Raw genomic sequence first — 21,762 nt, 5'->3', positions numbered from 1 at the left:
AAACTGCGACCCAGAGAAGTTAAGAAACTTATCGGGTACACACAGAATTGACAGAACTAAGACCTCCATTCAAGGCTGAAGACTCGAAACGCCATGTTTTCCCCTCTGTTCTATGCATCCCTTTATTTATAAAATAAAGTTGTAGCTGACTTCACTCAGTTTTAGAAAGCGAAGTTTGGCTGGACTTGGTGGCTTAACCTATTCTGAAAAGGTACAGCAGTCAGATCCTGGAGTAATCTACAATGGGTTCAGAAGTCTAAAGAAGCTGTTAAAAAGTCTGGGTAGCTGCATTAGCAAATTTGTGAGTAGAATAAGCTGGTGCTAGGTCGGGCATGGTGGCTCACGACTGTAATTCCAGCACTTTGGGAGGCTGAGACTAGAGGATTGCCTGAGCCCACAAGTTTGAGACCAGCCTGGGAAGCATGGCGAGTCCTCATCTCTACAATAAATAAAAAATTTAGTTGGGCGTGGTGGTGAGTGTCTACAGTTCCAGCTACTTCGAAGGATCACCGGAGCCCAGCAGATAGAGGCTGCAGTGGCCATGAGCATGCCACTGTACTTCAACCTAGGTGACAGAGTGAGACTCCAATTCAAAAAAGAATAAAAAGGAAAAAGACGGTGGTCAGCCTGGTGCAGTAGTGTGTTCCAGTTATGTGTTAGCTCCCAGTCCTTACTGTGTATGACCAGCCTCGGTGGACAGGAACTACCTCTCATCTGTCTTTTTTTTTTTGAGTTGGAGTCTTACTCTGTCACCGAGACGGGCAGCCTTACCCAGCTGGACTCAGGCGAATCTTCCACCTCAGCCTTCCAAGCTGGAACCATGGGTATGTGTCACCATACCTGGCCAATTTTTTGGTTTATTGTAGAGACAAGGTCTTGCCAAGTTGCCCAGGCTAGTCTCGAAACCCTTGGCTCAGGCATCCCTTTCGCCTCCACCTCCCAAAGTTCTGGAGCTATAGGTGTGAGCCACCGTGCCCAGCTTCATTTGTCTTTTATACTCACTGTCTCTACACAGTGCCTAGAACGTGACTGACAGCCAATAAATGCTTTTGTGTGAATAAATATGTATAACATTCAAATTGCTATAACAAGCATGTTTACAAGATATTAAATTTTGTATCTGTTTCTTCTCAATTAAAAAGGTAGTAAATTAGCGGGGCATGGTGGTATGCACTTGCAGTCCCAACTACTTGGGAGGCTGAGGCGAGAGGATCACTTGAGCCCAGGAGTTTGAGGCTTCAATGAATTGTGATTGTGCCATTGCACTCTAGCCTGGGTGACAGGCAAGACCATGTCTAGGAAAATTAAAAACATGTAAGAAAGCTTATTAATATTCAGGGTTTTTTTTTTTTTTTTTTTTAGTTGGAGTCTCACACTGTCACCAGGCTGGAGTACAATGTCATGATCACGGCCACCATAGCCTCGACCTGCCGGGCTCAGGCGATCCTTCTGTCTCAGCCCTCCAAGTGGCTGACACTACAGGCATGTGCTCCCATGCCTGGCTAATTTTTTTATTTATTGTAGAGAAGAGGCCTTGCTATGTTGCCCAGGCTGGTCTTGAACTACTGGACTCAGGCAGTCCTTTCTCCTCGGCTTCCCAGAGTGCTGGGATTATAGGTGTGAGCCACTTGGCCCGATATTTACTTGATAATCACATGGTTTAATGAGATACCTGTATTATTATTATTATTATTTTATTATTTTATTTTTTTAGTTGGAACCTCACTCCGTAGCCCAGGCTAGAGTGCAGTGACATGCTCATGGCCACCCCAGCATCAACGTGCTGGGTTCCGGCAATCCTACCTCAGCCTTCCAAGTAGCTGGAACAATAGGTGTGTGCTACCATGCCCGGCTAATTTTTTGATTTATTGTAGAGACAAGGTCTTGCCAAGCTGCCCGGGGTAGTCTCAAACCTGTGGGCTCAGGCAATCCATCCACTCGCCTCAGGCTCCCAAAGTGCTGGGATTACAGGCTGAGCCACCGAGCCTGGCCGACACCTATATTATTATTTTGACATTGATAAGATTGATAAAGACTTCTGTTCTGTTTTTCCTGCAGCCTTGCAAGGTTATAAATGCAAAAGATGTTGACTTCATGTATGTCGAGCTCATTCAGCGCTGTAAGCAGATGTTCCTAACCCAGACAGACACTGTTGAAGATCATGTTTACCAGATGCCAAGCTTCCTTCAATCTATTGGGAGTGTCTTGCTTTACCTTGACACAGTAAGTGAAGTCATCAAATTGAGCACAGTTTTAAGTACTTAATCTTATTTTCTTCAGATAATTTGAGAAGTCATTTAGTGCAGGCACCGTTGTGATCAACATGGCATTTTTAGTTATTATATTGTGTCAATAGAATTATCATGAAACTTTTTTTGTTATCCAGAACAGGAAGAAAAATATTTGTTACTTTTTCTGTGTTTCAAAAAGATAAAAGAATTGATATTTGGAGTAGAATTGCACCTTAAGACAATTTTATTATGATTTCTTTCTTTCTTTTTTTTAGACAGTTCACAGTAATATATGAGGGGGGACGCCCAAAGAAACTAGAATTATTTTTTGTAGGGTGGGTGCCCTGTAGTACAGGCTTCCTCTGCAGGGTAAGTGTTCTAGGAGCCTGTCAGCATTTGTGTACCAGGTAAGGTTGTTGTGAGAGACTGCGTTCAACTTCAGTGAATTTTTGTTGGTGATTCCTTCTGCCTCTGTCCATCTCATTATGGGTATTTGTAAGCTCACTTGCCTATACTGCTGAGTGTTCAGCAGTTTTGACCAAAAATTACTTGACCTCCCACCCTCCCTATTCACCCAATCTTGCCCCGAGTGACCTTTTTTTGTTTACCCGATGAAAAGAGTTGTCAAAGGGAAATGTTTTGCCCATGTGGAAGAGGTTAAACAAAAGACAGCAGAAGCACTAAAAAGTATTAAAATGAATGAGTTCAAAAACTTTTGAGCAGTGGGAAAAGAGCATCTCAACAGGTGTATTACATCAAACGGAGAGTACTTTGGAGGTGACTGGAGTTTAAATATGTGAGAATAAATAAACACTTGTTAATAAATAAATTTTGGTTATTTTTGGGCCCCCCCCATATTTTAAGTTTAGCAGATTAGGTAATTAATATGTGTCTAGTTCAGATATAGTTAATTTGTTTTTAATTTATCTAATATGTGTTTAATCCAGTTATAATTACTCTGGATATTTGTATTCTATATTTATTCTCTCCTCTAATTTTTAGTTTGCTCTCAATTTCTGGCAGGTTCCAGAGGTGTATACTCCAGTTCTTGAGCATCTCATGGTGGTACAGATAGACAGTTTCCCACAGTATAGTCCGAAAATGCAGTCAGTGTGTTGCAGAGCCCTAGTGAAAGTTTTCCTAGCCTTAGCGGCAAAAGGGCCAGTCCTGTGGAACTGCATTAGTACTGTGGGTAAGTTTGCAATTCTTGTTTTTAGGATGAATGATGAATTGTTAACATGTTATTTATATAGGTAAAGAAAATCTGGCGGCCAAATTCTTAGGTGTCTTTGATGCCTTTTGACAAACTCTTAAATTTTGGTGGACCAACTCTCTTCTTCTTTTACTTCTGAATCTTAATAGTTTAAAATTTAAAACTAAAGACATTAATGAACTTAGAAAGAAATTGGAAGATAAAGTTAGATTCCAGAAGACAATGACTATCATTTTTACTGAATATTTTGTTGCATTTTTCAGCATTTCCTCCATATTTGTTTTCATTTTCTTTTTTCAGTGCATCAGGGTTTAATCAGAATATGTTCTAAGCCAGTGATCCTTCAAAAGGTAAATTTTAAATCTTATACATACATTTTCTGATTCGGGGGTCTCACTGTCGCCCAGTATGTAGTGTGGTGGCACAATCATAGCTCACCACAGCCTTGACCTCCTGAGTTTAGACAATCCTGCTGCCTCACCTTCTCAGGTAACTGGGACTACAGGCGTGTACCGCCACATCTAGCTAATTTTTTGATCTTTTTTGTAGAGATGAGGTCTTGCTATGTTGCCCAGATTGGGCTCAAACTCCTAGGCTCAAGCAATCCTCCTGCCTCTGCCTCCCAAAGTCCACATCTGGGATTACAGATGTGAGCCTCTGTGCCTGGCCAAAATTGTACATTTTGAAAGTTAATCTTTTATCGCTGAAACTTAGAAATGTTGCTGAGGTTTTTGTCTGTAAATATGCAAATGTAGCCTTTCTTAATTACCCATGCCTTGCATTTTGAAAAGTGTAGGATATAATACCTTTCTATTTTGTTAGATGATTGCACTTCTCCTAAGGTATGAAACATCTTTAAATAACTTTACTATAATAGACATTTTTACCAAAAGGAAATGTTTTCCCTCTTGAAACTAGGACAAAGTGCTTAGGTGTATTATGAGAGGCACTTCTTAGTTCCTAGAAATTACAGGAAGTAGGATGAGACGAGAAATTGAACTATGTAAGAGAGTGAGATAAATGGTTTATAGTGTGTTTTGTGGCTATTGTGTTGAAATACTTTTGGTTGCGTCACAATTCTAGTCACTAAAAAGTCATACTCTTTCAACTTTCTTTTTATTATGCTTTCATAATTTGATGTCTTTCTCAATGTAATTATTTAGTCTCCTTCTTGTAGCTGTTTTAGCTTAGAAAATTCTGAAAATCAGCAAGTTCTGGCAGCACTACTACTTTGTGAATCTGTCAGTAAATACTGGCATGCACTGTCTTCCTGGCCAGGGTCCTGAGTCTGAATCTGAAGACCATCGTGTGTCGGGGGAAGTCAGAACTGGCAAATGGAAAGTGCCCACATACAAAGACTATGTGGATCTTTTCAGAAATCTTCTGAGCTGTGACCAGATGATGGTAAAATTTACTGTTTGAAAGCCATAAAAGTACCTCAGTTCTTCTTTTTATTCATCTCCATAGTTTTAGACTTAAGACTTATTTCAGAGTTACATTTTACTAACTTTCAAGAGATTTTAAAAAAAATGCACTTCAAGTAATAAAAAATTGAAACAGTATAAGTCAGGACAATTAAAGTGAGACTAGAAAAAAATTAATTGAAAGAAACACAAACATAGAACTCTTTGAACATTAATTAGTTGCTTTAGCTGAGTCCTCATTGTAGCTTTAAGTGGCAGTGCAGTTGTTGCCAAGTTGTTCTTTCTAACAAGTTCAGCCTTTTGGGTGTCAAAAAATATAACACTACTAATACCATGGGAAAGCTATTTTCTTTTTTATTTGTTAAAGATGAAGATAAGTTCCATAGATTTAGTAGGTATGAAAGAGATTGGTGCACAGCTGTTATTTTCATCACTATGACCAGAATAATGCCTCCTACCCAGTATGTTTCTAGCAGACTCTTTTTTTAAAGTGTCTGTTTTAACCCAGGGAGTGGCTAATATTTTAATACACACCTTGACCAAGCATAAATAGCGTAGGATAAATGATTTTGTCAGTAGATGATTCCTATCCTTTGAAAAATCTTAGGTATTTTTAGTTTTTTTCTTTTTTTTTTTTTGAGTTGAAGTCTCACTCTGTCACCCAGACTGGAGTGCAGTGGCTGCTCCCAGCCACCGCAGCCTCGACCCACTGGGCTCCGGCGATCCTTCCGCCTCAGCCTTCCAAGTAGCTGGCACTACAGGCACGCGCTACCACACCCGGCTCATTTTGATTGTAGAGATGAGGTCTCACCAAGTTGCCTAGACAAATCTCGAACCCGCGGGCTCAGGCAGTCCACTCACCTCAGCCTCCCAAAGGCGCGGGATTATAGGCTGAGCCACCGAGCCCGGCTTTTAGTTTTTCCTTACTGAAATAAAATAGTATAGCAGTTATTAGTAATTTTACCCAATTTTTTTTATATGTGATGTTTGGTATCCCTGTATTTTGAGGTTTAGTCCCATAAAATATTTGAGTGTAGGCAGGGAGATTGGCTTATAATTTTAGAATAGTAGAATAGCTTCACTTTTAAAGAAATGATAAGCCGGGCTCGGTGGCTCAGCCTGTAATCCTGCACCTTTGGGAGGCTGAGGTGAGTGAATTGCCTGAGTCCGCAGGTTCGAGACCACCTGGGCAGCGAAACCTCATCTCTACAATAAATAAAAAAAAAAAAATCAGCTGGGTGTGGTGGCTTTTACATGCCTGTAATTCTGGCTACTCGGAAGGCTGAGGCGGAAGGATCGCCGGAGCCCAGTTGGCCGAGGCTGCGGTGGCCAGGAGCGGCCACTGCACTCCAGTCTGGGCGACAGAGTGAGACTCCAACTCAAAAAAAAAAGAAATGATAGAGTCTACTTTTAAATCCATTCTGAGGATGGATTCATATGTATTTATCCATGTGTTTATATGCGTGCACATTTATTTACATCTGTACATAGCTATGTGTACATCTGCAAGTATGTCCAAAAACATAAAAGACATAGTGCCTATATTATACATGTGTGTTTTTGTGTATACACACACAAATTAATTGGGGTAAATGCTTTGACAAGGCTTTGCCTAAATCTTCTCATTCACTAATGTGTACAGAGTTAGTGTTTGTTACATGACTGGATAAGTTTTATTATCTAAGATGATATGGTCATAATAATTTAGGAAGGTCTCTAAATTTTGCACCTTGAAAATTTCCATCACTTTCTATAAACCTGTACATATACATCTATGTATATTAATGTTTGTAAAATAATCATACGTTTTTGTTACAAGATTTTGAAGTTCATTATTTTTCTTTATTTAAAGGATTCTATTATAGCTGATGAAGCATTTTTCTTTGTGAATTCATCCCTTCAAAGTCTGAAGCGTTTACTATATGATGAATTTGTAAAATCTGTTTTGAAGATTGTTGAGAAATTGGATCTTACGCTAGAAACACAGTCTTTTGAGGAACAACAGGTTAGACATTTTTGTCAATAATAATTTTGCATCATTTTCATACCAGTGTTTGCGTGTAAATATTCAGGGAAAAATAGGTATTCAGGAAAAATAGACATGTTAATAAGGTATTAAGGAAAATTGGTTTCTTCAGGATTATTATGTGTCATTGATATATTTCTATTGAACACAGCCTAATGTATAGTAAATGTTATCACTATATTGTTCAAAAAGTAATTTACATGTTTAATATATTAAAATTTTTTTGAAACAATTGTCTGCTAGACTTGTTTCTCATTCCTTAGCAATAGTAAAGAATAAAATAAATGTTATATTGTGTAGATGTGGGTTTTTGCAGCAAGATTGGGAAGCCTGTGGTTCTTGTTTATAGTTAAGGGGACTGCCAAGTTGGAATACATAGTGTTAAAAGTGATAGTGGAATATAGATCATAGGCAGAGAAAAAAAGAGTGTTTCTTCCTTTTTTCTATAACCAGTTTTCCTATCCTGAGTAAAATATAAGTCATGGCTTAAAGTTGCCAACTGCAGGCTGCCTTGTTTTTGTCTGAGGAGTTCGTAAGTAAGGCCTTGGCCCTTGGCTTTTTTTTTTTTTTTTTTGAGTCTAGGGTCTAACTCTGTCCTCTGTCACCTAGGCTGAAGTGCAGTGGCACAATCACAACTCACTGCAGCCTCAACCTCTAGAGCTCAGGTGACTCATCTGCCTCTGCCTCCCAGGTAACTGGGACTACAGGCACACATCTCTTCGTCCTGCTTATTTTTAAATTTTTTTGTAGAGATGAGGTCTTGGTATATTGTTCTGACTTGTCTCGAACTCCTAAGCTTTATTGCACTTATAATGTTCTATTTTTTTTATGCCAGATGATAGGAGCAGCCATGTGTGTTTTATTGCTTCCTGTATGTCTAAGATAATGTTATTTGAAAGTAAACCTGCCCAAAGGAACTTCCTGAAGCTTGGTTAGCCATCAAACCTGCATGTTAGAACCAGTGTCCATTGTCATTGCCGTCTTCAGTAGCTCTCATCCTCCTCTGCCCCCTGCCCTCCTGCTCTGCTCCAGCAGGTCGGCCACCACAAGTTGCCCTCCTAAATGCCTCTGGTCCCCAGCTCATCCTCCTTTATCACTGCCATCCCTACACTGGTATTTCTGACTGCTCGTTTGCCATCTGAATTCGAGTACACATTTGGACTTGGGAATAGAAACTTGGTGATACAAATGTAGCATGCTTAACACTGAACTCTGCACTTCCCAAATATCACATTTTTCGTTTGTCTTTCTTTTTACTGTTAATTATTCCTCCGTTTCTCAGTTTGAAATCTGCAAGTTATCTTTTAAAATTCTTATTGCTAGCTCCTTGAAGAAGTGCTCCCCGCCCTGGCAGTTTTGAGTTTGTCCCATTCCCTCATCACTTTCCATAAGTCCTTTTGTTTAACGTTTTCTGCGAGTCCCATCCTTCTTATGAGACTGAGTTCTTGAGGACCCGTCTCTATCTTTCTTACTTTTGCAGTCTTTCCTCATAGCATCAGGCCTTGACCCTGAAGTCAGTTGGAAAGTTAATTGTTAAGTGATACTGATTGAATGGTACAATGTTTATTTGGTACAATTAATCTTTAAGGATGGAGATGAGACTCCTGGTGTTTGGGTGATTCCGACTTCAGATCCAGTGGCTAACTTGCATCCTGCTAAACCTCAAGATTTTTCAGCTTTCATTAACCTGGTGGAATTTTGCAGGTATTTTTTACAATTCTCATTATTCAAGAGTAAACATAATAAGTTATTGGCTATAAGTGTCGGAAAATACCCTTATATATATGTAAGATATGAAGTGGTAAAATTACTTATATAGCCCTTTAAAATATATCTAAATATACCAGCTTAGAGTTATTACTTTTATATTATGAGTCTCTGGTAGAGGAAAATGGAATATAGATATACCTAAAAATTTATAATACCTAAAATTGTTATACAGTGGAATTGTAGTCCATAATTATGTCATTATGATTTTAAAGCTGAATAAAAATGAGCAATGTACAGTTTTCTACCTTAAGATTTTAATTTGTTTTTACAGACAGATTCTCCCTGAAAAACAAGTAGAATTTTTTGAACCATGGGTATACCCATTTGCATATGAATTAGTTTTGCAGTCTACACGGTCACCCCTCATCAGTGGTTTCTACAAATTGCTTTCTGTTGCAGTGAGAAATGCCAAGAAAATTAAATATTTTGAGGTGAATCTTTTTTGGAGAATATTGAATATTCTTGTGGTTTTTTTTTTTTTCCAGGATGCATTAACATATACAAATGTATTGTAAAATATGTAATTATGTCATATGTAGTTTTAAAGTCTAATTTTATTACATGTATTTTAAAAAATTCATATTTTTCAATTAGATGACACTTTTTAAAAGATAGTCTCATTTTCTGCCCTAATTCCCAAGCCCTGAATAATTGTGTAAGATTAGCAGGGCTTCTGAAAGTGCAGCATTGTGCATTACTTGGGAAATCTCAGTCCTTCTCCAGACTTACCTCATCAAAAACCCTGGTGGCAGGGCTCAGTGGTCTGTGCTACAAGCCATGCAGGAGATCCTGGTGCCTAGTAAAGATGACTGGATTAGCATCCTAAAGGCTCTGGTCAGTCACCTGAGAAGCCCGCCCCCCCCCCGCCCCCCCCCGTAACGGGATACGACAAAATGAGACAGGGAGGGGGAATAGACTTAGCTGTGCCCATTGGCTTTTGACCAGCCTTCCACCTTCACTCCTCCTGCTCTGTTTCTGACTGGCTTCTTCCTTGAAATATCCTCAGAGCCAACTCTGCCCTCTACACTAGACATTAATAAGAATGAAATACTCACCCGTCTGCAGACAGACTGGGAAGTACTGGGTTAGATGATAGGATCTCCTGATTCTTGTTCAGTGTATTCATTTGCTATTTTACTTGGCAGGGTGTCAGTCCCAAGAGTCTGAAACGTTCTCCTGAGGACCCAGAAAAGTATTCTTGCTTGGCTTTATTTGTAAAGTTTGGTAAAGAGGTAATCTTTAAGTGATTTTATCTTGGTGTTATCGTGGGCTATTTTTAAATGTGTGTGTATTGAGAAAATTCTAATGATCACAAATTGTCTAGTTATTTAAATATTGGTTTGCTAAATCTAGATTCCAGGTCTGGTCTAAAAGAAACTAACAGCAAATTATGCTTCAGAAATTCCTTGAGCTCTCTTAAAATAATTCAGTTGAGTGATGACAACTCAAAATTAAGTAGATTCTTTAGTTTTTCCATATAGTGGAAATTAAGCACTTTAGCAAATTAATTTTTCCAGGAGGTCATTGCTTACTTGCTAAGTGAATGTATTCATGTCAAATAAAGGCTGCATGCCAATTATTCATGCTTGAGAATAGGGTAAATATTTTAAATTTATTTTCAAATTGTAGGCTCTGTTTAGGTACACAGCACTGTCTTCTTTCTTGTTAAGGTATCAGTTAAAATGAAGCAATACAAAGATGAACTTCTGGCCTCCTGTTTGACCTTTCTTCTGTCTCTGCCCCATGACATCATTGAACTTGATGTTAGAGCCTACATTCCTGCATTGCAGGTAGGTGCGTTGTCATTAGCGGAGCCATCTCTTTGTCACTGCTGTATGTCCTGGAGCACATAAGAATACCATGATCTTACCCTGGCAATCACAGTGGGTGCTTGCCCAGCAGGTGTACCTAGTTCAGGTTCTGCTTCTGCCACTAAGCTTTGGAACTTGGGACACTTGACCTGGTGACTGTGAGCGTCCCTTGGAGGTTGATGCAAGAGTTAAATCTTGCATGTGTTGAAATTTTGCAGTATGCTGCCAGCCACAGAGACTGGTGCTGCATGTTTTCTTCATAATTGCCTGGGCTGTACTCATTTATCTGGTGTTCAAGCAATCATAGAAAGGTGTGTTAATTAGAAACCTCAATTAATTGGTGTTTTTTTTTCCTTTAAAACTTATAATCCCTGCATTTCAGTTGACCTTGTTTGTATTAACATATAGATGTCTTTCAAACTGGGCCTGAGCTATGCCCCACTGGCAGAAGTAGGCCTGAATGCTTTAGAAGAATGGTCAGTTTACATCCCCAAACATGTAATTCAGCCTTATTACAAAGACATTCTCCCCTGCCTTGATGGATACCTGAAGACATCAACCTTATCAGGTAAGATTTGGACGGTGTGTATTTGGGATGTGTTCTGTAATTAAAATGGCAGTGTGGGCCGGCTGCGGTGGCTCATATGTATATTCCCAGTACTTTGGGAGGTAGAGGTGAGAGGATTGCTTGAGCCCAGGGGTTTAAGACCAGCGTGGGCAACTTGGCGAGACCCTGTCTCTGCAATAAACCAAAAAGTTACCTCAGTGTGGTGGTGCATGCCTATAGTTCCAGGTATTTGGAAGACTGAGGTAGAAGAATCCCCTGAGCCCAGCAGGTTGAGGCTGTGGCAGCTGTGAGCATGCCACTGCACTCCAGCCTGAGTGACAGAGTTAGACTCTAACTCAAAAATAAAAATAAAAATAAAATAGCAGTGTGGTAACTATAGTAGGACTGTATTTCTTTAACCTCTGAAATTTGAACCCAACGTGTTTAAACTATTTTTTGATTGGTATTTGTGTAATCTCCCCCATTCATCTGATTATAATTGGGGTGGTAGGAAATACAATTGAGGCATTAATGCTGTTTTCATTTTACTCACTTATACCCTACCAAGATTTAGAAAATCTTCAAGGACAGAGATTCTGTCTTAAATCTCTTGAACCCCTAATGTCTTCTAATACACTGCCCTGCAGAAAACTTTTGTTGAATAAATCAGTCAGGTATTAAAACCAACAGAAAATCGAGTAGCAATTTTATATTTTGACCTAATTTACCAAATATTTAGTGGGTTTTAAAATACAACTGTTGAAGCACTAACAGCTAATTAAGAAGAATTGAGAATAAAGTTATTTAGAAAAAAAAGTCAAAGAGAGACATCATCTGGCCAGGCAAAAATATTACTAGTTGAGAAAAAGTAGTACTTAAAATTGGGAGGACAGATTTACTTAAGCCAGAGTCAAAGGGATATTGTCATCGGTGTAAGCAAAAAGAAAAACTCGGGAATGTTTGTAAGAATTTAAACTTTACTGTCTTTAGTTGGGCACAGTGGTTTAAATTTGTAATCCCGGCACTTTAGGAGGCTGAGGCAGGAGGATTGCTTGAGGCCAGGAGTTCGAGGCTAGCCGTGGTAACATGGCAAGACCCCCATCTCTACAAGAAGAAATTAAAAATTGGCATGCACCTATATGAGTGTATTTATTTTTATACATGACATTTTCTTCTGAACCTTTTGTAAGCAACAAGTGTCATGGATCTTTACACCTGATTTGTATTTTTTTTTTTTTTTTTTTGAGTTGGAGCCTTACTCTGTCGCCAGAATGGAGTACAGTGGCATGCTCCCGGCCACCGCAGTCTTGACCTGCTGGGCTCCAGTGATCCTTCCACTTCAGCCTTCCAAGTAACTGAAACTACAGGCACGCACTACCACACCCGGCTAATTTTTGATTTATTGTGGAGCCGAGGTCTTGCCAAGTTGCCCAGGTGGGTTTTGAACCCACAGGCTCAGGCAATCTACTCGCCTCGGCCTCCCAAAGTGCTGGGATTACAGGCTGAGCCACTGAGCCTGGCCTGTATATTTCTTAAGAACGAGGACATTCTTTTACATAACTATACTACTGTTATTAAAGCCAGGAAAAATTGGATGGGTACACGATCTTCAGCCCATATGCAGGTTTTTTTCCCATTAATTTCTTTTTCTTTTCTTTTCTTTTTGGAGTTGGAGTATCACTCTTGCCCAAGCTGGATGGCATTGACATGCTCACAGCCACCACAGCCTTGACCTGCTGGGCTCAGGCGATCCTTTGCCTCAGCTTTCCAAGTAGCTGGAACTACAGGCATGCGCCACCATGCCTGGCTAATTATTTATTTATTTATTGTAGAGACAAAGTCTGACCAAGTTACTCAGGCTGGTCTCGAACCCCTGGACTCAGGCATTCCTCTTGCCTTGGCCTCCCAAAGTGCTAGGATTGCCAACTTGAGCCACTGCACCCAGCCTAATTTCTTTTTGAACTGTATTTTTCTGGGTTAAGAATCCAGTCTAGGATCTTGTATGACATTTAGTTTCGTAACTCTTTAGTCTTCTTTAAGGTGGGATGGTTCTTCAACTTTTCTTAGTTCTCATGACTTTAACATTTTGAAGACCATAGGCCAGTTATTTTGTAGAATGTACTTCCAGGTGAGTTTGTCTGATGTTTTTTCATGATGAGATTCAGGCTGTGTTTTTTTGGCAGTTGCTAGGTCCTCCTCAGGGCACTTGATGGCAGTTGATGTCGGTGCTGATTGTATTCATTCTGGCCTTTTGGTCAGTGTGTTTCTGTACCATCTTTTTGTAGGTGTGAAGTTACTATTTTTCCTTCTGGGTGAGTCAGTAATTTGACTCCCGCCCCCATTCCTGAAGTGTCCAGTTCTGAAGTCTTTAGGTCACACACAGGAAGGTGTGCTGAGCACGGGGAGGGCTGAGGTGCTCCCTAGGAGTGTGCATCTCTAAGGGGTGGCCTGACCGGGGTCCACCCACCCAGGGTGGGGCATCCACTTGCTGGGAGAGCTGTTTGCAGTGTGGGGCCTAGGCAGGGTGAGGAGAGTGACAGAGCTAGTTGGTTACATGTGGGGATTGAGCAGATAAGTTCACGGAGGATAAAGAAAGGTCGGACTCTCCCGTTGAAGGGAGAGAAAACTGGATGAACCTGTGGAGATGGTTGAAAGTGGATGCATCAGTGTGGACTCCTCGTCTACCCTTCCCGTCTCTGCCCCTTGTGATGTATATATGTAGGTATATAGATGCATACAAGTGCATGTAGAAGGAGAGATGAGAGTGTATGTAACACATGCGTGTATTTTAGTTCTGTTCACTGAAAGGGCCTGCCTGAGAGTGTGGTACCTTAGCAGTGATGAGCAAACCGTGTGCCCCTGGTCAAGACTTTCAAATGTCATTTTCCACCAGAAAGACTAGGACACTGTGGTTCCAGCCAGAGCTGGGAAAATACACCATGATCCTAGAATATTGTATTTTCTGGAACATCCAGAAAACAAGGAAGTGTTCAAAAAATGATGAAATGTCACAAAGTTGGGGGTAATTTGAACATCAAATTAAATGATTCTAGAAACCCATTGAATCAAATAGGAAGCAGTGAGCATGTGCAGATATAAATAAGTAAAACGAGTAAGTTGAAAGTTTTCTCTTGCTGTGTAATAAGTTCCCAGAAACTTAGCTTACAATAGTACTCTTTTTATTTCATAGTTTTGTCTGTCAGAAGTCCTGGTGGCCTCAGCGGGGTTCTCTGTTCAGGGTCTCATGAGGCTGAGTTCAAGGTGTTGGCCAGGCCAGGCCCTCACCTGGAAGCTCTGGGTAAGAATCCGCTTCCAGAGTTGTTCAGATTGCTGGCAGGATCCATTCCACTCATTTGGAGAACTGAAGTTTCCTTTTTCACTGGCCGTGGGCTGGGTGTGAGTCTCACCTCCTAGAGTCCTCGCTGGGTCCGACGCGTGGCCCCTGCACTTCGCAGCCAGCCACAGCACTTTGAATCCCTCTCACGCTTTGCGTTTCTCGACTGCCTCTTCTCCTACCAGCCAGAGAAAACTCTGCTTTGAAGGGGCTTGTGTAATGAGATTAGGCCCAGCTAGGGGAGCACCCTTTGGCCACTACATAGACACAGTTATGAGAGTAACTCTGGGGGCACAGGTCTTCAAAGCTTAAGACTTTGCCTCCCACATATGGTTTTAAAGTATCTCACTCAAAACATTTGTTAGCACTAAGGGTGAAAATAGTGACTTTGTTTCAGAGATACCTGCCAGAGCCCCCTTTAGCTGTTGGCCAGCAGTAGGACCCATGGGCCACACTTGCTTCCTGATAGGGTTTGTTGAGGGGAACCCAGTGCCTCTGGATCTCTCCGGCCAAAGATACACAGCCCAAATTTCCTTTTTCGGACTGTGAAGTTAGTGTAAGTCTCAGGAAATTCTTCTGGCAAGAAGCTGAATCTTTGCTGTCTTGCCGCATTACACAGAAAGCAGAGAACGACTTTTCTTCGTGTAGGCAAAGACCCTGATCAGTGAACCAAAGCAGCAACCCTTCAAGGCTGAGCAGCCTTTACTAGAAATGTAGCTCATTTCTTTTTTGTAATGCACAGTTGCCTTGGTAAAAATTTGATGGATTTCGTGTCTTCTTTTCAGACTCAGGTATTCGCTTTCCAGGCTTTGTTCCTTGTTTTGCCCTTTCATGTTCTAGGACAAACTGACAGAACCTTAAAACAGCTTTTTTCTTCCAGGGAACCTGTGAGCACAAAACTGTTTTCATGGTCATACTGAGATGTTATGCACGCTAGCATAATCTCCAAGTAAATCAGTACGTCTTCACAAACACTGTTTCTGCTTCCAGTATGGTAACTACTACTAGTTCTAACCCATTTTAGCAGAGTCCCAGTTGTGGAAAGAGGACGAACACCAGACACCAAAAACCCAAGACTCACTGCTTTACCGAGAGTGACTGTCCTTCCTTAAAAGTCAAAACCATGTACACAGTTGCATTCCTGCACTGTTTCTTCGAACATAGCTGTAGCTGCTCATTAGTTATATCTTTTTACCAAACCAACTTCTGTTTCACTGGGTAAGCTGGGTGATAGAGCTCCCACGATACCACTGTCTATAGCTGCTTCCAAGAGACAGCGTGCATATGCTCATCAACATGGCCCAGAGCACCAGCCTCCAGTAGCCTACAAAAGCAAGAATCAGAAGCGTACAAACTAAAAGGCATAAATATTGATTATGCCTTGTAATCAATATTTCAGTATTCTGTTTGACTTAGAAATTATCGAGGTATTCAATGATTTATCCATTATCTCAGTCCAAGGTTTTAGGTTACCTAAAGATCTCAGAAATTCTTTTCCAGCTGACATGCCACAAAGCATAATTACTGGGGAAATACAGTGTTTGCCCAAATAATGATTCAGCTTAGTTGAACATAAACTTATTACATTTTTCATAATCTTAAAAGTTATATAGATCTGTTTTGAATGTTGAAAAAGTTCTGAAGATGGTTGGTGCTGATGGTTACATAGCATTATGAATTACTTAATGCTACTCAATTGTACACTTAAAAATGGTTAAAAGACTACATTTCATGCTTTGTATATTATACCACAATAAAAAAATGTTATGAGAAGTAATGTTAGCTTATTTACGTTGTAAGCTTGAATAGCTACAGGAAAAACAAACCCAAGTAGAATAAAATGTATGTTTGTATTATACTTACTAATGATATATAAGACATGTATTTAAGGCAAAATTATTAAACTTGTCTGTTTACCAAAGATGATCCTTAATTATGTGAATATGGATTCTTTAAAATGCTCCTGAATTACCTTCTGTAAGATTTTTTAAAAATTCTGGCATATCTAAAGCATTGTATGTTCAACTTCCTTCTTTTCAGAGAAGTTTAGGAATATTCAGTGTACATATCTGTATAAAGCAGAACAGAAGGCATTTAATATGAGACTTTAGGAGTACCCTCCAAATATAGGCCATTTCACACAAAATGAGAAGTAAATGCCTTTCTCCATTATAGGTACATAGACATAGAGAGAGCTTATAGTTTCAGTTCTGTAATTTGAACTTGAGCCAAAAGCCAAGAGACAGAGTTGTACAGAATGCTGAGCAGTCTAGATATCAAAAAGGTATTTTCCCCAGAGTTCTCAACATTCTTAACTTTTGAGCTAACAACAACAGCAACAAAAAACCCTAAAAACCAGATTCTCTCATCTCTGGCCCCTAAATGGACCACAAAATCACAGAAAGGAAAAGGACCAGAGAGACAGAAGCAGGTATATCTCTGCCTTTGAGGATTCATTCTGAAGCCAAGAGAAGTGGTGCTGGGATTAGACCATCATGAGATGCTACCAGCCATGCAGCTCTGCTGACTTTCAGCTAATCACTGGGCATCTCAGAACTGTGGAAAATTACTTTGTAGCTGAAAAATGATGACTATGCAGATGTAAAAAGGAACACATGTGAAAGACTTTATTTAATTCAACAGTAAGGGAAATAGATGTTACCACTGGTCCTTATAACTTGAGTGCAGTCATGAGAAAATATTAGACAAACCCAAATGGACAGACAGTACAAACTTACTGGCATATACTTTTTAAAAATGTCTGTATCATGAAATACAAGGAAATGCTAAAGAACTGCTTCAGTCTCAAAGAGACTAGAGAAACAGGTCAGCAAAATGCAGCATGCAGATCTGAACTAAAAACCTTATTAGGATCAATGCGGAACCCCAAATGGGTCTGAGGAGTAAATGTTGGTAGCGTCTCTGTGTCAGCGTCCTGGTTTGGAGGTTGGATGGTTATTGCCTAGGAGAAGGTCTGTCTGCAGGGTGCACACTGAGGCATTCAGGGTGCTGGGATGGGTATCGGGCGGTGACTGTCTTCAGTGGTAACGTCTATTTCCCTTACTGCTGAATGAAATACAGTCTTTCACATGTGTTCCTTTTACATCTGCGTAGTCATCATTTTACAGCTTCTCTTCAGGAAAGAAGTTTGGGGCTATACATCCAGATTTTCTGTCAGTTGATGATCGCTTCGGACAAGTAGCGGGTAGAGGGACACTTTCAGACTGTAAGTGTTCTTGCTTTTCATCAAGCATTCACCGTAATGGTTTTCGTGTCCACCGACAAGCCTGTGTGAATCCGCATCAGTGTGGAGCTGCAGAACGGCGGCGTTCCTGCCTCCTTCGTTTCTTTCATCCTGGTCGGCTTTTGCTGTAAGAAATGGCCTTCCTTTCCCTATCTAGCCGTGTTGTTAGTGGGCACTCGCGGCCTACCGTTTGGCCGTCCTGATTGGTTTTGGTGCTCAGATTGTCCCCAGCTCGAGCTGTGTTTAAGGTCAGTCGCCTTGAGGGAGCTGGCTAGGGCTCCACAAGATGATTTGGCTCTGAAGTGCGAGTCGGCTTGACCCTGGAGTCAACCACTTGCCCAAGGATCTGTGTTTCTTTCGGGAGACAGCGGTGCCTAAAAAGAAGACAACTGCCGGCTCGGTGGCTCAGCCTGTTATCCTGCGCCTTTGGGAGGCCGAGGTGAGTGGATTGCCTGAGCCGGTGGGTTCGTGACCCGCCTGGGCAGGCGAGACCTCATCTCTACTATAAAAATCAAAAAAATTGACCGGGCGTGGTAGTGTGCGCCTGTAGTTCCGGCTACTTGGAAGGCTGAGGTGGAAGGATCGCCAGAGCCCAGCAGGTCGAGGCTGCGGTGGCCGGGAGCGTGCCACTGGGTGACAGAGTGAGACTCCAACTCGAAAAAAAAAGAAGCAACCACTACTAATACTTTTTGTTTCAGAAACTTGATTTTTAAAAAGCATAGTTAAAATTAGGACTTTCTGTTTGGCCACATAGTGTGTTCTCTCTAATATCTTCAAATGAGTGAATGGATACTATTGAACCTTTATTTTTGTTTTCTGTTGATAGATGAGACTAAGAGTAACTGGGAGGTGTCAGCACTTTCTCGGGCTGCCCAGAAAGGATTTAATAAAGTTGTGTTAAATCATCTGAAGAAGACAAAGAACATTTCATCAGTAAGAACTCCTTTGTATTTTCTTTACCTTAAATAATGCAGAGATCAGATTCTAACACTGGTGAAAAGTAAAAATCTTCATTTAAAAATTTGCTGTTCGGGCGTGGTAGCACACACCTGTAGTTCCAGCTACTTGGAAGGCTGAGGCGGAAGGATAGCTGGAGCCCAACAGCTTAAGGCTGCAGTGGCTGGGCGTGGCCACTGCACTCCAGTCTGGGCAACAGAGTGAGACTCCAACTCAAAAAAAAAAAATTTGTTGTTTTTGCATTCAAATTGAAGTACAGTATAATTTCAATATATTTTCAGCAGTGAAAATATAAACTATACCAACTATTTGGTTGATTGTTTTGACCTTGTTTTCCTGTTTGTTCCTACCTTCTGTTGCATCTGGTGGCTAGTAAAAGGTAAAATGGTTCATATTTGATAAGCAGATTAGAAAACTGATATGAGTGTGTAAGACTGTGGTTTACTGATTAGATCTTACATATATCTTTTTATCAACTTTTTATTTGTTCAATTTCTTGAGGTCAGTGTTTTTGAGATGAGATGTATGACATGATAGGAAAAGATGTGAATAGAAAAAATTGAGTTAGAATAGGGGAAGAAGTTATTTTTGCTATGAAGTAGAAATTGGAAAACTTTTTTTTTAGAAAATTGAGTTAGAAAGGGGAATTATTTTTGGTATGAAGTAAAAATTAGAATTGGAAAAATTTTTTGAGAAAATAGAGTTGAGGGAATTATTACCTATTTTTGTTATGAAGCAAACATTAAAATGGGAAACTTTTTTTTTTTTGAGTTGGGTCTCACTCTGTCCTCCAGGTTGGAGTACCGTATCAAGATTGTGGCTCACTGCAGCCTCAAACTTAAGCAGTCTCCCTGCCTTACCTGAGTAGCTGGGACTACAGGTGCGTGCCACCACGCCAGGCTAATTTTCTGGGTTTTTTAAAATGAGGTCTCCCTGTGCTGCATAGGCTGGTCTTGAACTCTTGGGCTCAAGTAATCCTCTCGTCTTGGCATCCCAAAATGTTGGGATTACAGTCATGAGCTGTCGTGCCCAGCCTGAAAAACTTTATTTTACTTTAGATTCAGGGGATACACGTGGGCGTGTTGTGTAGTGGTGGGGATTGGGTCCATTCGTTGGACAGTGAACATTGTGTCCTGTGGGTAGTTTCTTTTTTTGAGTCGGAGTCTCACTGCATTGCCCAGGCTGGAGTACAGTGGCATGATCACTGCCACCGCAGCATCAACTTGCTGGGCTCTGGCAATCCTTCCGCCTCCGCCTTCCAAGGAGCCGGAACTACAGGTGCACGCTACCACGCCCTGCTGATTTTTTGCTGTATTTGTAGAGACACAGTCTTGCCAAGTTGGCCAGGCGGGTCTCGAACCCGCGGGCTCAGGCAGCCCACTCGCCTCGGCTTCCCAATGTGCCTGGATGCCTGGCTGAGCTACTGAACCCGGCTGGGAGTTTCTGAGCCTCACCTCCTCCCTCCCTCCCACTTGTTGCCGTCCCCAGTGTCTGTTGTTTCCGTCTTTGCCACTGTTTAGCTCCCACATACGAGCGAGAACGTAGTGTTGGTTTTTTCTGTTTCTGAGTCAGTCACTTAGGATGATGATAAACGGCTCCATTCATGTTGCCGCAGCGGACATGACTTCATACTTTTTAAGGGTGCTGAAAAACTTTTAATGTCTAAAACTGATAGTGCAAACCCTAGGATAAATTCTTCCCACCTGATGACTTCTGGCAGCTTCTGACTGAGAGATGGCAAGCCGGGCACAGTGGCTCACACCTGCAGTCCCAGCACTCTGGGAGGCCTAGGCGAGATTACCTGAGCTCAGGGGTTCGAGACCAGTCTGAGTCATGTGGTGAGACCTCGTCTCTACAATAAAACAAAACATTAGCCGGACATGGTAGCATATGCCTGTGGTTCCACCTACTTGAAAGGCTGAGGCAGAAGGATTGCCTGATCCCAGCAGGTCGAGGCTATGGTGGCGTGCTCACCGCCACTACGTCCTCAATCTGCTGGGCTCAGGTGATGCTTCTGCCTCAGGCCACCAAGTAGCTAGAACTATAGGCATGCACCATCACGCCTGGCTAATTTTTCTTGATTTATTGTAGAGACAACGTCTCGCCAAGTTGCCCAGGCTGATCCCAATCTCCTGGACTCAGGCAGTCTCTCTCCTCTGCCTCCCGAAGTACTGGGATTACAGGCATGAGCCACTACGCCTGGCATCATGTTTAGTATTTTTAAATAAAATAACTATTTACATAATTTCTATGCTTTAATTTCTAATGCAGTTAATATTGATAAATATGACTCATAAAACCAAAAGCTCTTTGCAAGGAGTGGAGGGACGGGGGGGTGGGCTTTGATATTTCTTAAGAGTGTAAAAAAGATTCTGCCAAAACGGTTGGACCTGCTGGCCTAAGAAATGTACATCTTACAGCAAGACTGGGAAAGATTGAACTTTTTTTATGAATTTGTAATAAATTAATAGCACTAATATGTAGGATATTATTAACCACTAGGAGACATTAATAATAGAGTAGCAAAATAGTTTTTCTTTCCTCTTTAACTTTTAACCTGTGTGTCATCATATGTATATGATTGTTCACATTTGCAGAATGAATCACTATCCTTAGAAGAAATAAGAACTAGAGTAGTGCAAATACTTGGATCTCTAGGAGGACAAATAAACAAAAATCTTGTGACAGGTAAATGTTTCTTTAAAATAAGTAACTTCTGTAAGATGTATTTGTACTTTAATGTGGATATATACACACCATAGTATATTCGGATGTTTATTCTTATATTCCATTTACATCTTTTCAAATAAGATTATAGAGAATAATATTTTGACTAATGAAGTGTTTTCGCTGAATCCATGCAATTGGAATAATTCAAACAGTAGCACAGCAAAGTTCTAGCTTGATTTATTAACCATGTTTTTCATCTTGAAACAATCTAATTTGACACTCTTTGCTATATTAAACATGTCAGGATAATTCAAAGTTAATCTTTTAAAGATTCAATATTAGCCGGGCTCGGTGGCTCAGCCTATAATCCCGTGCTTTGGGAGGCTGAGGTGAGTGAATTGCCTGAGCCTGAGGGTTCGAGACCAGCCCGGGCAACTTGGCAAGACCTCATCTCTACACTAAATCAAAAAATTAGCTGGACGTGGTAGCGCGCGCCTGTAGTTCCAGCTACTCTGAAGGCTGAGGCGGAAGGATG

General features: G+C 40.8%; 1 protein-coding gene across 1 annotated transcript in view; it reads left to right on the top strand.

Annotated features, from left to right (window-relative positions):
• The window catches only part of LOC103262606 (DNA-dependent protein kinase catalytic subunit-like), a gene marked incomplete at its 3' end in the record, with an annotated part of 72,753 nt that overhangs the window by 33,734 nt on the left and 17,257 nt on the right, over window positions 1–21,762 (top strand). The window contains exons 11-22 of the mRNA XM_021713467.1: window positions 2,059–2,223; window positions 3,255–3,423; window positions 3,745–3,794; window positions 4,723–4,848; window positions 6,721–6,873; window positions 8,483–8,598; window positions 8,936–9,095; window positions 9,810–9,896; window positions 10,335–10,454; window positions 10,884–11,043; window positions 18,427–18,533; window positions 21,155–21,245. Of these exons, the coding sequence (XP_021569142.1) occupies window positions 2,059–2,223; window positions 3,255–3,423; window positions 3,745–3,794; window positions 4,723–4,848; window positions 6,721–6,873; window positions 8,483–8,598; window positions 8,936–9,095; window positions 9,810–9,896; window positions 10,335–10,454; window positions 10,884–11,043; window positions 18,427–18,533; window positions 21,155–21,245 (1,504 nt within the window). The remainder of the gene's footprint in view (window positions 1–2,058; window positions 2,224–3,254; window positions 3,424–3,744; window positions 3,795–4,722; window positions 4,849–6,720; window positions 6,874–8,482; window positions 8,599–8,935; window positions 9,096–9,809; window positions 9,897–10,334; window positions 10,455–10,883; window positions 11,044–18,426; window positions 18,534–21,154; window positions 21,246–21,762) is intronic.

The sequence above is a fragment of the Carlito syrichta genome, unplaced genomic scaffold (assembly GCF_000164805.1).
Source record: "Carlito syrichta isolate Samal-C Ts95f unplaced genomic scaffold, Tarsius_syrichta-2.0.1 Scaffold304564, whole genome shotgun sequence".
Taxonomy (NCBI): domain Eukaryota; kingdom Metazoa; phylum Chordata; class Mammalia; order Primates; family Tarsiidae; genus Carlito; species Carlito syrichta.
The sequence above is the reverse complement of the archived record's forward strand: the minus strand, read 5'-3'. Positions and strand labels throughout refer to the sequence as shown.